The 16,778-nt window shown below is 36.7% G+C and overlaps 1 protein-coding gene across 3 annotated transcripts in view; it reads left to right on the forward strand.

Annotated features, from left to right (window-relative positions):
• The window catches only part of GSK3B (glycogen synthase kinase 3 beta), a 96,738-nt gene that overhangs the window by 46,264 nt on the left and 33,696 nt on the right, over window positions 1-16,778 (forward strand). For all 3 annotated transcript variants that reach the window (XM_088147519.1, XM_007424162.4, XM_007424164.4), the window contains 2 exons: window positions 8,352-8,458; window positions 10,866-10,963. In XM_088147519.1, the coding sequence (XP_088003645.1) occupies window positions 8,352-8,458; window positions 10,866-10,963 (205 nt within the window). The remainder of the gene's footprint in view (window positions 1-8,351; window positions 8,459-10,865; window positions 10,964-16,778) is intronic.

Consider the following 16,778-nt stretch of genomic DNA (forward strand, 5'->3'; position numbering starts at 1 on the left):
GATTTTATAAAACACTCATCAAAATACTGTTCTTCCCGTTGCTAAGGGAAGATAAAACAGATAAGAAATCAGTATATTTTATTTAATGTCTTGAGATCTAATATACAGGGTTTCTGGAAAATCATAGCCATTTGGGTGCTGTGGAACCTGAGGATGACCAGGAACCGCTGTTACTCCTATTGTTTTTTAATTCAGAATAAGCATTTGGGGAATAGGAGCAAAATCCCAAACTAGATCTAAGGGACTTCAGTCCTTATATGGAAACATTTTGTCCTACATCTACACTGTTTGTGTATTGCAGCTGTGGGTTTGCCACAATCAATCCTGAAAATGCATATTTTTACTTTACCACCAGATCCCAGTTCAAGAAAGAGCTGCAATTTGCAGGTAGCAATATGTACTATTAGGTTTGTGTTTTCCTGTTCAGTCTTTCCACTGCACTGTGAATGTTTAGGAGACTCCCAAACTGTCAGAAATACACCAGGATTCTTTCAAAACCTCAGGTCCCATGTTGTGTCAATTTGAGGAATCCTTTCTACAGTCAACTCATTGCAATTTCTAGGAGTGCCTGGAACGCCTCCTGTGTAAGAGCTTTCTTGCAGCTGGACAAAAGTCACATATTTATGTATCTGAGTGGGTGGTGGTAGGGAAATATATTCATACATACATGCCATTTATCTCTCCTTTTTCCATTAAGAGATTTACTTTGGTCCTTTTATAACACTTTGGATGGGATATTTTCAGTGGCAATTCCTTGCAGAATTTTCACTCAGTCTCTGCCCAATTTAGCTTTGTCTTGCTCTTCTATCCTCAGTCTCTCATTCTCATTGGTGGTTATCTTCCCTCAGTTTGAGTGAACAGCACTATATCTTAGTCCCTTTTCTTTTTAATGTCTTTATTAGTAATGTGGAATTGGAGCTTCTTTTAAATCTTTTCCTCCATTCATAGAAACACAGAACATTCAGATTTTATGTATGCAGATGATGCAGTTACCTTGAGTGCCTTCTGATAAGGAAGGCAGGATAAAAATTGAACAAATCACAGTAAAATAATACAGATATGGTACTGTAGTATAATATGGTATGATAATAGGCTTTAGTGAACAATTATTGCAAAAAATATAAGTAATTATGAAGTGGATGATGAATTTTTCTATGCTTTCTAAAAAAAGCTAAGTAGAGCATATTGAATAGAAAAAAATACAGTAATACAATAGAATTAAACTTTCTGTACTTTTTGACGATATCAAAAAATAATAAAATCATGATTATAAAGTTATCACCACCATCTTTGAACAACAAATTAAGCCATGACCATACAGAATCATAGTGTTCGATCTTGCTTCTCCGATGATGCAGATTTAATTCAGCTAGCCTTTGCAGCAGGCCTGTACAACTTGTAGAGGGAAAAGAGCCACATTGATTAGTTAAAAATCATTGCAGGCCTCAAAGGAATATCTGGTGCACCCATCAGCTGTTTGGCAGCTAGTGGAGCAGTGGCAATGCTAGAACTGGCAGCAACAGTAAGGCCTGGGGGCATTGGAGGTGCCTGGCAGCATGTCTTTTGTGGCAGCAACAAATTTATTGACTTTAAAACTGCTGGCAGGCTGCCCATGGCTGCTTGGCAGGCTGCATGTTGGGCAGGCCTGCTTTAGGGTACCCCACGTTCATTGTTCCAATAATATACAGTAACCTTTTTTGTAACAGTCCAGGCATCTATCACAGATAGATGAAGTCTAGAATAATATTTAACAACACACTGACATTTTAAACCTTAAAATTCCTTTACTGTTGTAAAAAGATATTTCCCCCCTGCAAAAAATGATTTACCAAAAAAACAAAAGGATTTACTAGTGGGCAGAACCACAGCATAGGCACCAGGGCTCCTTCAGAGTTACTATATTTCTTACATAGGAAGGATAACCAATGTTTTTGGAAATCTTTTGAGGAGTCCAGTAAACCCTAAAAATATATTTGTTGGACATCTATTTTTTAAATTTTACAAAACATACTAAACTTTTAAAAAACTGAGACTATTGATTTTATAATATATACTATTTCAATTCTCTGTTCCAAATTGATAATATTGATTCTTTTTTCATTTTAATTTTAAAAAACAGTGTTTCTCTTATACTATTTTTATTATATGGCCTTAATAATGTCTTATGCTTTATATGTTTTATATTCTGTATCCTGATATGGCCTAATGGCTAATCAATAATACTAAACTAAACTAAACTAAACTAAACTAAACTAAACTAAACTAAACTAAACTAATATTGAATTGTAGTTTTAGCCTTTATAAACATCTTCTCCAAAACATTTAAAACTGCTAAGAGTTTCAGACACTGCTAAAGCATTCTTACCAAACAATAGCATGACAAATATTTTCTGCCATTTAACAATGTTTGGTAATTACATTCCTTTTGTAACTTTTTAAACATTTTACAAATGCGATTACCTATACTGTTTAAGGGTATTATCCCATTTTAATTGCTATTTTAAAATAGGGATTTTTCCAAAACATCAGTATGTCATGAGAGCTCAGAGCAAATTTCAGTTTCTTTTCACATAAAGCCAAAATATATTGAACTGCCTTAAGTGCTTGTAAGATCACAACATTCCTACTGTTTTATTGGAACTTGCCAAGGTTGAGACATCATAACTCTCAAATTGAGTTCACAATAGTGTATGGTTAGTATCATTTTCAATCCAATACATTAAATTGAAGTCAAAAATACCCAATGATGTACTTTAAAATGAGGGGGGGAAAGCACCTTTATTGTATGGAAGTCATTGCTTTAAAGGAGAAATCCTAGAAGTTTATTCCATTTAAAAAATTACCATTAGCTGATCAGTTTGTTTAATTTGCTAAATTAAAATTGTTAAATTTAAGGTGAATCTACATAGACAAAGCTCTCAATATACATTGAACAGTCTTGAGACTGTATTCATTTTCACCACATTTATTCTTCCTTGCAAACTCGTACATATTTCATCCATCTCTTGATATCCCCATATATCTAGATAATACTATTTGAAATGCTATTTCAAAAGAATTATGATCATAGATCAGAAAAATAAAATTTAAAATATAAATTAAAGAACAAAATTAAAATTAATTCAAGGAGTCAACTATGTGTCTTCACCACCACCTGGTAATAGGTGGCAACTCTCCTTGTATCTTGATTAGTGTCCAATAATAATAGTTTAGTGGTGGGGAGAATAGATTATTTCTATACCTACTATCTCCTTTCAGACTAATATTGTGACATCACCCACACAGTAGCTAAATTTATCACTGCAGCAGTTAAAACTAGGTAACAGTTAACTTCGGACTCAACTTGATAGCTCAACATCCTTGGACTATTTTATTTTTCTTTTATCTTTCTCTCTCTCCTCCTCTTATATAACCCTAAGGTCTGATTATAATATACAACTAAGTAGGTATTAAGTAAGCATCATCAATATGCTCAAAGTATTCCAGGTAGAATTTTATTATTGTAGTATACACTTTGCATTCTATCACCGCACTTTTAGTTATCGATATGTTTTAATATTTTAATACTCTCCTAGATTGTCATACAGCAATATAGTTCACTTTTGTACCTACATCTAGTCATTGACCGTAATAAAGGATTTGATTGATGGATTGATATGATTGATAATAATAGTTTAGTATAGAACTTGCCTGTTTTGCCTGGAAATCTCTGGAGGATTGGTGCTATATGGTATTTTTGGAGTTCTCCATAGTAATTGCAGTAAAGGAGGACATGCTCTGTTTCTCCAGAATCACATGGATGTAGTCTTTCATGTATAGCACCAGAACACTTACCACAATGAACACCTGCAAATCTGCGATTTATTTGGAAAGAATTCCTTAGAGCAAGACATAACATATTACCTTCTGCCCTTCTCTATGGCACATATAATAAAACACCTATGAATAATTATTCCTTGGTATTTAATAAAATCAGGCCAATAAAAAAATCCTAATTATTTTATCTACATCTATAGGTATCTTTTTATTAATTGGCATTAAATTAAACTTATTCCAATTTAATGTATATGCAGAGTATTTACCTTATTGCTGTACCATTTCTCCATCTGATTTTTTCATTTTAATTCCAAGGCAGTAACCACAGAGGTATACATTATTGGATTGGATGTAATTGCTTGAAGTTTGGATGAAATCAAGAAAGTTATGTTCTTTAGTATTCGCCCCCATTTCAAACTAGGTGGGCAGCTAGTGAGAAAGTGGAGAAGCCAGCCAAAGTCATCAACTCAGTTCTTATATTTCCTGAATGAAGATACTATCATGCTATAGAGAAGATACTGTCAGGCTAGTAGAGAAGTGAAAATAGGGACATTCTGTTTGGAATGCCAGCTAGATACAGGTAGTCCCTGGGTTAAGAACGCCCAGTTTGAGGATGACCCGTAGTTAAGAACAGAGCCTATTGTAGCAAACTTCGAGTTAAATACACAATGATTTGAGTTAAACACACAATGGTTCACGGTAATTACACAGTACTACTTTTATAGTATTATACTGTATAAGCTTACATACATATTTGACTTAAGGATAGATCTTGTGAACAGAACTCATTCTTAAACTGAGGACTACCTATATATTCTAAATGTAGAGTATGAGTGGAAATCAAAAGTCATTTGTTCGAGAAGGGCTCCTGGAGTAGCCCAGAATAGGGCATAAGATTGAATCTGGCAATAGGTGGCCATTCAGGCATGAGGAAATTGTATTTGAGTTAGTCTCTAGTGCCAATACACATGAGTTGTAAAACTTGGAATGAGCTTCTTGAGTTACAGAAAAATATCCCTTGGCTGAATTCTGCTGAGCACTGGTCTAGAGAGCTATGGCACCAGGGTCAGCAGATGACATTGTTTGCCACTTCCACAGGGGCTGTTTGTGGGACAGTGGCTCCTATAGTTCAGGAGAATAAGTAAGAGAGGCTGGATGTAGGATCAGGCAAATTTGGAGAAGAATGAGGTAGAATTGGTCCCATTAATTGGCAAGGAGCTGGCTTGACTGCTGTAGGATTTAAATTGTGATGAGGGAAGGGAGAAGGGAGGGGAAGACAGGTTTGGTTATGCAGATGCAGATTACATGTGAGTCAAGCAGTGTTTCATGAGGCACAAGTACTAGGTGTTGTCCTACAAGGTGGTTTTAAGCAGTGCAGTATCAGAGCTTAGTTTTAGGACCTCTTATCTTGTTTGTTTGCTTGTTTAAATTTATTGGCCGCTCCAATTTGTAAAGGATAATTGTTTCTTCCATCTTTCTTAGGAATTCTAAAGAATTCTAAAGGAATTCTTTATCACAGTTTCTTTGAGGATGACACCTGGTGTTAGGAGAGTTAAATGGCCCTTGGGCAGGTCTTTGTTATCTGTGCCCAAGGCTAGCTTATCTTATGAGTTGATGTCTGGAGGTAGTTTTGTTTTTTGGCGAAGTGACTTGGCAGAGTGTCTGTGTTTTATATTAGGCAGCAAAGGCTTGATACTTAAGTCACAAAAACATATTTTAAATAGATTTGAAAGGATTCTAGATACTTTCTCATTTTGAGAAGCGCAAACAGGATACTTGGAGTTTTGAATTTGATTAATTTTTTTGCAGTTGCATCTATGTTTGTGTGGAGATTGGAACTCGCAGCAACTGACACAAAGACAGAATGGCAGACTTGGGAGAAGTTCATCTGTATTGGGTGGTGATATTGTTTTAATAATGATCATTATCGGAGATGGTCGTGTAATGCAATTAGATGAGCCTCAAAGAGTTGAATTTTCCAGTAGAATTTCCACAACAACAGAGTTTGGACTTTGCAGGGATTTATATATTGGACAGACACAGTAAGATGTGTCAATAAAACCATCATGATCTGAGTTAAAGAGCCCTTGAAAGTGTTTTTTCCACAGGAGCCACAAGTGATTATCTTATTTTTAAAAAATCATGATTTTGTGTATGTGTGCGTGTGCGCACTTCACCTTGGATGTGTTGCAGCTCTTCTTAGCAGCCACCAGCTCTTTATTTCTTTTTTTGTCTAAATCCTCTCTTTTAATCCACTGCTCATATAATTCAACCATGACTCCTTGCTCTTCAACCTTTTAAAAACATTCTATTTTCCCCACAGTATATCTACTTTAGCCATATAGTCTGAAATACATTGATTACAAAGTTGGTTACATCTCTGGCAATAATAGAAGGTAAAATTGCCCATGTGAATTGTGGCTTCAACCATAATCCATGCCTGATTTTTTGGCGGCAGGTGGGTTAGTTTATTTCTCACTTGAAGAAATACTCCTATTGGAGCTGCAGGGGAAGAAGTGGGCTGCTACATTCACAAAAGGGAAACCTGCTTCTTGTGTTTATATGAGGCACATGATCTTCCCCAAATTCCAGTAAAAAGTGATAAAATTAGTATTTCTGCTTACCAGAACTTTTGTTTTCACAACTCATGAGAGAAGAGATAAACTATGCCATAGCAGATGGCATCTTACCAGATGTCTTATTTAGAGCAATCCTAAGGGGAACAGCCAGTAACAAGACTTGAGGTTTTACCAAATAAGTTTACCAAAAGAATATTGGCTTTACTCCAAAGATTTTGGCAATATTTTGTGAAAAGTAATAAAACTTATATAACACGAAGGTTTTATAAATCAATGCTACAATGTTAAGAGAGGATTTTGAAGAAGAGCATGATACCTGGCAATAGAATTATCAAATGTTCTATTCTGTATTACAACATTGAATATCTTTGTTGTAATATTATGCACTTCTGCATTGAAATAGAAAAAAACAAGAGAGTGGGTCATCTTGTTTGGTGCCACTATTGTTTCTAATTACTATTTATGCCCATTACTATAGCTGATTGATTATATAAATGAGCTTATATTTAGATTCTGTTTCCAGTAACAGATTTAACAAAATTTACATGCCTTTGTCAAATGCTTTAAAAAGTCTAAAGACATGAGAGCGGGTAGAATTCTGGTATATTCAGTATACAGTAGTGTTCTAATTGAATTGGTTGAATTGGTCAGGAATATACAGCTATGGATATTTTTTAAAAATCTTGATTTACAGTGTCATATAGAGTTACATCTTTTGGCATCCTTGCATGGTTTGGAAATAATCAGAAACTAAGTTGGTTTCTAAGAGTCAAGAATGTTGGGGCTTTTGAGTATATTAACTATAATAATAATTTCTGTTAAAGAACCCTTTATAATAAGTTCAAAACAAACCATGCATTTTAAAATGAATTATAAATGCCAAATACTATATAGTCTTGTTTTCCTTTAGGATAATATTTTTGTTTATTTTGTTCATTAATTAAAAAGTTTACTGGATTATTCAGTGTATAGATCTTCGACAGAGTCTTTATGTTTAGTCTTTACCTTTAGATAGATAGATAGATAGATAGATAGATAGATAGATAGATAGATAGATAGATAGTTAGTTAGTTAGTTAGTTAGTTAGTTTAATAAATGTGTATGATCCTTTGGGATCAATGAAAGAATCTTCCCTGGAAAACTGACAGCTTTGCGCTACTAATACAGGTAGTCCTCACTTAACAATGGTTCATTTAATGACAGTTCAAAGTTACAACAGCCTCGGAAAAAATGCTGTACGACCTGTACTCGCACTTACAACCGTTGCAAACTGTTGCAGCACCCCTGTGGTCACGTGACCATGATTTGTGACCTTTATGGTGGTCATTAAGCAAATCCTGTGGTCATTAAGTGAATCACATGGTCATTAAGCAAATTCTGGCAAAAAACATTCATTGGGGAAGCTGGATCCACTTAACGACTATATGATTTGCATAATAACTGATTCAGTTAACGACTGTCATAAAATAGGTCATAAAATTGGGTCTGGTCACGTGGTGACTCGCTCAGCAACCGCCCTGCTTAACAACCAATTTTCCGGTCCCTATTTTGGTTGTTAAGCGAGGACTACCTGTACTTGAAGCCTGTGAAGAGTTAAAAGATTCTGTACTAAGAATTTATTTTTTATCCATGGATATTTTTAAAAAATGTTTCTGAAATCTTGATATATTACCTACAAATATATTTTATCTTGCTTTTTCCTGTTTGCACTAAACCTCACTTAACTGGAGTTTCTAGGCCATTAACATTGAATAATAAAATGTTATCTATCATAACTCTTAAGTATTAATGACAAATAAACTGAATTTTTTATTTACCATTAATACTTAGATTTATGATAGATGCTTATTTGATTTAATTTTTAGAGGAAGTGTATATACTCTGTTAACTGTTTTACTGAAAATTATATATTTTGAATATTGAATACTAAGCTTTATATTATAATCTCATTTCCAGTGCAAAGCAGCTAGTTCGTGGAGAGCCTAATGTCTCTTACATCTGCTCTCGATATTATAGAGCACCAGAGTTAATTTTCGGAGCCACAGATTATACTTCTAGTATAGGTATGTATTTATTTCTTCATTTTTAAACTGAAGTGATCAGTATATTAGAATGGAAAACAAAGGGTTACATGCAGCATTACGTAAACGTATTTCTTCTCACCCAAAGAAATGGAAGAGTATAGAGGAAATCCATTCAGTTGGAATTTCTTTTTTCCTTGGTTACTAGATCCTAACACTGGGCAACCAATTTTTTTTGTGTGTCCATGGGCTGCATTCTTGACAAAACTACTTTTTTTTGCTTCCATGGAATTGCAGGGGAGCAAGGTAGTGACATCATGAAGTCACAAGAAGGGATGGAGCTAAAATTTCATATTTTTAAAGAGATTTGAGTTTTATTTTGCTTTTAATAAAGCAGGTTTATTAAGTCAACTGGAAGGTTTTAAAAATTTCTCTTGAGTAAAGCTTGATTCTTAGTACAGCATAGACATAACCATATACTTTTCTTGGCAACAATCCAGATGCAGTTTGCCATTGCCAATTTTTTTTTCTCCACAGTCTGTCCTCCAGCCCTGGATTCCCTAGTATTAATCGGGCCTGATCCTGCCTACCTTTTCAAGATCAGATTTACAGGTAGTCCTTACTTAACAACCATTTGTTTATGATGGTTCAAAGTTACAATGGCCTCAGAAAAAGTGCTTTATGACCTGTAGTGGCCCTTAAAACCATTGCAAACTGTTGGACCACCCCTGCAGTCATGTGATCACGATTTGCAAGCTTTTTTATGATGATTGTTAAGCAAATCATGTGGTTGTTAAGCAAATTCTGGCAAAAGTCCACTGGGAAGGATGGATCTGCTTAATGACCATGTGATTCGCTTAACGTCTGTAGTTTGCTTAGTGACTGTTGTAAAAATGGTCATAAAATCAGGTCTGGTCAGACTCATGTAATGACTGCCCCGCTTAATGACCAATTTTACAGTCCTGATTGTGGTCATTAAGCAAGGACTACCTGTATTTGGCTGGGTGCCACCACTTAGCAAAGACTCTAGAGCAGCATTTCTCAACCTTGGTGACCTGAAGATGTGTGGACCTCAACTGGTTGGGGAATTCTGGGAGTTGAAGTCCACATATTTTCGAGTCACCAAGGTTGAGGATAGGTTCGAGTCACCAAGGTTAACATCTACAACATCCTGTGAGGGTACCTAGTACCTGAAAAGATTGCTGATCCCTCAGTTATGTTGAAATGCTGTACATCATTCTAGTCATTATATCTTAAAGATAAGGCAGGGAAAACTATAGAAATGATTAGGTGGATTGAAGCAGCTCAGCTACAAGGAAATATTACATTTGTGGCTTTTTAGCTTGAAGAGGAATTTAGAAGAATTTGAAGGGTTTCTCCTATCCCAGAATATTAGAACTTCAGACAATCCTTTGAAATTAAATATGGAGAGATTTTGTATCTGTAAAAAGGCATGTTTAAAATGCTTATTTAAAAACACACAGTTTAACTATTGTACAAGGAGAGGAGAGCAAACCCCATCCCATTTTAGCACTGAAGATGTTACCTAGCCAGGTAATGAAATGTTTGCAAGAAAAGAACCAAGCTCAGAGAACCCCAAGGACTCCACTCTATGAGGAGAGCTGTGTTAGCCTATGGTGGCAAAAACCTTCCAGTTTAACAATGCAGTATTCTGCTACCAGATGTGTTAATGGCCAACAAGTTTTAAAAGAGGCAGCAAATCCAAGGAGGATACAGTTATCAAAAGCTACTAATCATCATGTTTTTATTCTCTAAAATGTAAGTTATACGCTCTTAAATTCCATTTTTAGGGAGAAAACAGTATTCTGCTTTTGAATTTCCCTGATAAATTAGTTAGCAGTTGTGTGACACAGAATGGTGGACTAGATAAATCTTTGGTCTTAATTTAGAATAGCTTTTCTTATTTTTCAAAAGCCCTACTCATGCATAGCCCATATAGTGCAGTGTTTAAGAAACTGCACTAGGAATGGGGAGAGGCATATTGAAATCCACCCTCCTAGCTATGGATACTCATTGGGTGACTTTAAGCCAGTCATACTTTATGAGCCCAACCTCCCTCAAAGATTGTTGTGGGTGAAAAAATTGGAGTTATTCTAGGTACACTATCCTGAGCTCATGAAGAAAAGGCAATATATAAATTTGAAAAATAAATAGCAACACACTGATTGCAGAAATGAGAGTATTGGAATATAAAGGCCCTGAATGCTGCATGTGCCCCATGATTTCCAAGTTGCTTATTCCTTCTCTAACAGAATGATCTGCAAAGGTGAAGAAGAATCATTGATGAACATAGTAAACTATCTTCTTCCTTGTATATAACTTTGCTGTTTATGTTTTAACCTGATGCGGCTTTAGGCACAATTGGATATGCAATTCTTGTAATGGTCCCCTATATTTTCTTTCTCTTTCTCTCTCTCTCCCCCCCCAGATGTTTGGTCGGCAGGTTGTGTATTGGCAGAATTATTACTAGGGCAACCAATTTTCCCAGGAGATAGTGGTGTAGATCAGTTGGTGGAAATAATTAAGGTATGAGATTTTTTTTTATTACTATTTGGACATCATTTTAAAATATAAACACAACAATGTTTATCTAAATTCTTCATTCTAGTTAAAACTGATGCTTTTTGAAATAATGAGCAGATATTGTGGGATAATCAACTGCAACCTTGGCTTCTTAACTGATTTTGCAAGGACGGGAAAGTTAATCTTCCATATTCTAGAAGATTGCTCAAGCGAAAAAAACCCAAAACATCAACAAAGAGAAAGGTTAAAAAACTCTTAAATTAAGGAGAAATTTATTCTAATCTTGTTACCATTTCTAACCTATATTTACAGTGTTTCTTTCTTGTGATCTTTGTGATTCACATATAAAGAGGTTATGTACCTGCTCAGAGCCCCTTTGGAATCTTCTGGAGATAATAGATTTGGAGGTGCAAGGAGTACTTTCCTCTGTCCTTATTTTACATAACTAGGTGCAGCTCCCACTAATCTCCTCAGTTTGTTTTCAGCTACCACAGCCATAACAGTCTTTTGAGCTTCATCATTCAAATATTTGAGAATTTGTCCATTTCATTTTATTTAACATATTTGCCTCTCCATGTGAAACTCTGTTGGATATAGCACCTGTGATCACTCTTTCTCCACACACCTCACCTTAGCTTTCTAACCTTGAGGGCTGTATTTCACAATTCTACAACTAGTGTTCTAGCAAGATTCTCCCTTCAGATAGATAATAACCTTTGCCTTTTGTGCCTTGAGGATGCCCATACAGGGGACTCTTATAATCACTGTTAAGCTTTTCCAAAATAGGCTTAGTGCAGTCACTCACCCACGATAGCTCTCTGTTAAGACTTTGCTTTACAAACCATTTTTCCTTGTCCTGAAAACATATAAGAGAGGACTCTCTTCCTCTATCCTGTGATCATTTAGACCAAATGCAGAACAACTTCCTGCAGTTCTACACACACACACACACACACACACACACACACACACAGAAGTCTTTGGTGTCTTCTAGGACTGACCATGGGACACATATCACAAAACATCCTATGGTACCAGTTAAATTGTATATGGTTGATGGTATTGAAGTCCAGAAGAATAAATAGTGTTGCATTCCCCCCTCCATCTAGTTTCTGACATACGTCATCCACCAAGGGAGCCAAAGCAGGCTCAGTGCCATATTTCAGATGGAACTTTAACTGAAATTAATTTTATCCAAATGCACTTGAAACTCTGTGTCTATCTGTTCTTTCTATATAAGTTTTATTAAGGATTTTAATTAAAATGGTAAAATCTAATACAAACTAAAAGAAAGAAAGAATAGAAAGAAAGAGTGAAATGTGCAAAAGAGAAGAAAACAAGAACATAGAAAATGGGGGGGGGGGAGGAAGAAAAGTAAGAATATAGTGATGAGAGAAAAAATATATAAAGAAGTTAATTCCAACCTTCATCACAAGTATAAGCATTTTTGTAACTCTTCACCCCCTCTTAGTTTACAACCAGTGATCTCTTCATCCCGTATCTATATATCTATATATATATCTATATATCTTATCCATAAAGCATCATCTTTTCAGTCCTAGTGTCAGCAGAAAGTCCATTAAGGGTTACCAGAAATTACAAAATATCTTATTTTAACCTTGATCAAATAAACCAACATTATATTACTTCATTTTACTTCTAAGAATCGTAATCTTTAGTCCATTCAAATAATGTCATAGACTTTGTCCCTTCTCACAAGATTCTTCAAAGTTTTAACAAGTCTCTTTTGTAAATCCAATATAAAAGAATTATCCAGATCACTCTCTTGGTTTATTATTTGTATTTCTCTTTTCATTTTTAAAGCATCAACTGTTTTCTTTTGTATGTCCAGTGTGACATCCTTTTCTATATCATTCTTGTAACATGTCATTTGTAAATCCATTTTCAATGCCATCTCTGTCTTGTCAAATAAAACTTGTTCCTCATCTGCCATTTCTTCCAAAATATCTTTTGGACACAGTCTATCCATAGACGCAAACATTGCTATTAACATTGTTGATAATAACTTCTGATTCCATTTTTCAAAAGTTTCCTTCAATATTTTCAATGTTAAAATGTTTTGCCTCATTTTATATGTCCCAGTTAATTAGTTATTAATCAGGTTTGTGTATTTTTCTCCTTTAACTAAAATCTGTAAAATCTAGTGTCCAATTTTTAAAATTGCTCATTTTTATTTTATCTTGTAAAAGTCCAAACAAATCTATTTCCAATAGAAAGGATTCTTTATAATTAATTCCAAAATCTTATTCCAAATTTATCTGGACTCTTAATCCATTTATAACTTTCTAGGACAAAGTCTTATTTAGCTTTTTGCTTTTTAACTTTTTAACTTCTTAAACTTATGATTAAAATTTTCTTTCATGAAGGATTTGAAGGAATACTCACCCGACATTTTCAGACTTGTCGATCCAAAGGTCTCTAATATCTTAAAAGTAGTTAACAAGCAATTTCCAAACATGATTAGGAAAGGAAGTTTGCAAACTTTTTTTTTTTTTTTTTAATCTGCACTCAGTCGTTACCGACTCTGCAGTGACTGCTTTGGACAAGTCCTTGCAGTTTTCAAGGCAAGGTGTTTCGGAAGTGGTTTGCCAGTGCCTCCTTCCTAGAGCAGAGCCCAGCTGGCGAGCGCAGGAGGCGGGGTTTCCAATGCTTCGCACCTTTTTCGGGTGTGCGCGGGTTCTGTGCTACTGGCAACTGCTCCCGTCTCCTTTTGCAAGGCGCCGCCAGCATTTTTCCTCCCACCGGGGTGAGAGTACCCATTTATCTACTCACGTGAGTTTTCGAACTGTTGGGTTGACAGGAACTGGGGAGGAAACAGGAGCTCACCCTACTAACGCGAAGGCTGGGCTCGAACTGCTGAAGTATCGACCATTTCTGGCCGGCAACTTTCAGCGTCATTAAGCCGCTGCGCCACCGTGTCCCCCTGCAAACCTAGTGTCCTTTAAAAGGCACTGACTGCGGTTGTGAGCAAGATGGTCGTTCCCGTTGTTTCCCAGGGCTCAAAACTTGCTGGGGACCGCTGTCTTGCAGTCTCTCTGTGAGAAGCAGCTGTTCAGAGTGCGTGTGGGTAATCTCCCATCCTCCTTGTCCAGAGAGGTTCCAAAGATCTGGTCAACTCACTGGCTCTTCATTCTTTGCCGTGGTCATCAGCTCTGCTTTTTGTGGAGGCGTCTTCAGTCTGCCATTTCTTCCTCTGGAAGTCCAGGGATGGACTATTTGAGACTGGCCAGATCAAGGGAGGGTTTTGTTTTTGTTTTATTAAAAGCATTGTAACTGCCTCCTTTAAGCAGAAGGAATGCATTCCATGCTTAAGCACGCATTGATCACCCACCCACCCCTTAACAATAGGGCTTTCTGGCTGATTTAATCAGTGAATAAAGGTCAAGCAGGCATGTGGTAACCTGCATCTCTCTATCCCCTTGAAATGAAAAGAATTAATATGAATATGAACAGTCCTTTGTAGTATCAGCCTAACCACTTGTAGTGTGGACCCCTGCCCCTCTTGGTTGGTGAAAGTCTCCATGGAGGTGACAGGTAGAGCTAGGTTGGGGTGGTGATAAATGCATCTTTGAAAGAAGTATTCACCTGTCAGGTTCAGCCCAAGAACAGCAGTGAGGCAATCCAGTACAGTTCAGTTCCTTTATTAGCTCGCACCTAATAGACAAAATCTTGCAGTGTGCAAGAGGTGCTGTGAGGGTTGGGGAGGGTGCGTGGGAGTGTGTGAGTGGCCAGCACAGCACGAGCATAGAGGGGTTAGGGAGGGTGTGCAGGTGGGGGAGACTTACCCCAGCAACTTGCAACCTTCCCTGTCACTTCCCCATTGACTTTCTGGTTGCAAATGGCAATCATGTGATGGTGGGGTGCTTGGCAACCGGTCGTAAGTGCAAATGGGTTGCCAAGTGCCCAGATCGTGATCACGTGACCATGGGGGTGCTGGGACGGCCATAACTCTGAGGATGTAACCACCATTTGTTCAGCACCATTGTTACCTTCGAGCGGTCAACTGAATGAATGATCATAAGTAGAGGACTACCTGTACTTCATTCCTTCACATCCAAAGTATTTGGTCTATACTAAATCCATCATAGCAAATCAACAAACTGAAGATTTGCTTCAAGTTTTTGAGAGAGTCCTCCAAAGTCAAACTGTCTGGAATATATTAGGCAATGCTATGTCAGTTGGTAAGTAAACAAGGTGGCTACAAAATACACCACACTTCCACATTTCACACTGCATTTACACCATTGGTGTATTCAGTTTTTATTTTGGCATTTCCCATGACTCAGCAGTGGTCATCATGAAATCCGTCTGGAGCAGACCAAGATTGTCTCTTTGCATTTTGGGGACAAACAAATACCTACATTTCTATAGCAGGGGCAGAATATATTCCCCAGGCTCCAGGCAACATTGTCTTGGTTTCGTGGAACATACTCTTCTACAGCTTCTTCCACTGATCCCCTCTGCTGACCAGAGTCTTTGCAAATGTGTCTTTCTTATCTAGTGATGGCCATAGTAGCCATAGTTTGCTGTACTGTTACAACTGGCTCACATGATTATCTTCACCTCCTGAAACATCCTGACTTAATATTACTCCATCAGAGGCAGATATAATGCCTGGACCTTGATTTCTTCGAGGATTCAATCCTACCTTTCCTTAGGAGTAAGGTAGATGAGGTCCCCATTGTCTGCCAGAAGCCCTGTACAACTGTTACTCAGCTAAACAGAGATTCTTTGCAGACTGTAAAAAGGGAAAAAAGCATTTGACCTCTGCAGCATCAGGTTCATCATGTTTTGGCATTCCTCTTACATCTGAAACAAATATGGCATTGTAACTTTGTTGACATCTCTCTTTTTCTAATCCACATTTTATGAAAGATTTGGCCCACCTTTAGTTACCTACATTGTTACCAGTCCCCGCTTGATTTTTTTTTAATGATCTCACTTGGTCGTCAGAGCTTTTCAGACTGGTGGACCGCATTTTTTACAGCTGTGATATTAACTTGCCAGGAGGGAGAGTTATATGGGTTGCATCAGGATCAGTGGTTGCTCAACTTTTATTGGGATAAAGTACCTTTCATCCAGATATTTCCTTTCTTCCACATTTCACTTGGGACTGGACATTTTCTCTACCTTTTTCCCAATCGTACATGGAATGCCTAAACAGAAGGATTCCTGCCAAGAAATGTGTAAGCTCTAAAAGTTTTTGAACAGGCTCTGTGCAGGCACAAAATCCAAGTCTGTGAATCCACAAAAGGCAACTTAAAATAACTCCAGTTACAGGTAAGCAACCAATACTTTTTAATTCCGTAAACGTTTGTGTTTACCTTGACATTTTCTTCAATAAATATGTCAGTAAACAACATAATAGCAGCAAAAATACACCTATGTAGTGTTGGCTTCAATTGTCTTCCTGACACATTTTAAGTTTGGCAATCTATTTGATAAAGAAGGCACAGGAGACAGAATGTATAACAATACATAACATAACTCATTAACCCTAACGTCCCCATAGGAGAAAATAATTTTTTTTTAAAAAACCCAGCAGTACATTTAACTATTAAAACAATCAGTGTTCTTTTTATTATGTCCAACTGGTTGGCTGTCAAGAGGTAGGTGACTGAAGCTCAGCAGTAGCAGCATTTACAAATGCTTCTTGGGAATGCCATCAGAAAACTTGAAACATTAGAACAGTGGAACAACATTTGAAACATCATTTTGAGCTCAGAAGTGTTTTTGTAACCCTTAATAGGCACAGAATCTCTGCCGGCTGGAATCACTTGTGGGAGGGTATGCTATC

The sequence above is a fragment of the Python bivittatus genome, unplaced genomic scaffold (assembly GCF_059951505.1).
Source record: "Python bivittatus isolate LINGU-HERP-01145 unplaced genomic scaffold, Pbiv_v1 ctg000520_np1212, whole genome shotgun sequence".
Lineage (NCBI taxonomy): Eukaryota > Metazoa > Chordata > Lepidosauria > Squamata > Pythonidae > Python > Python bivittatus.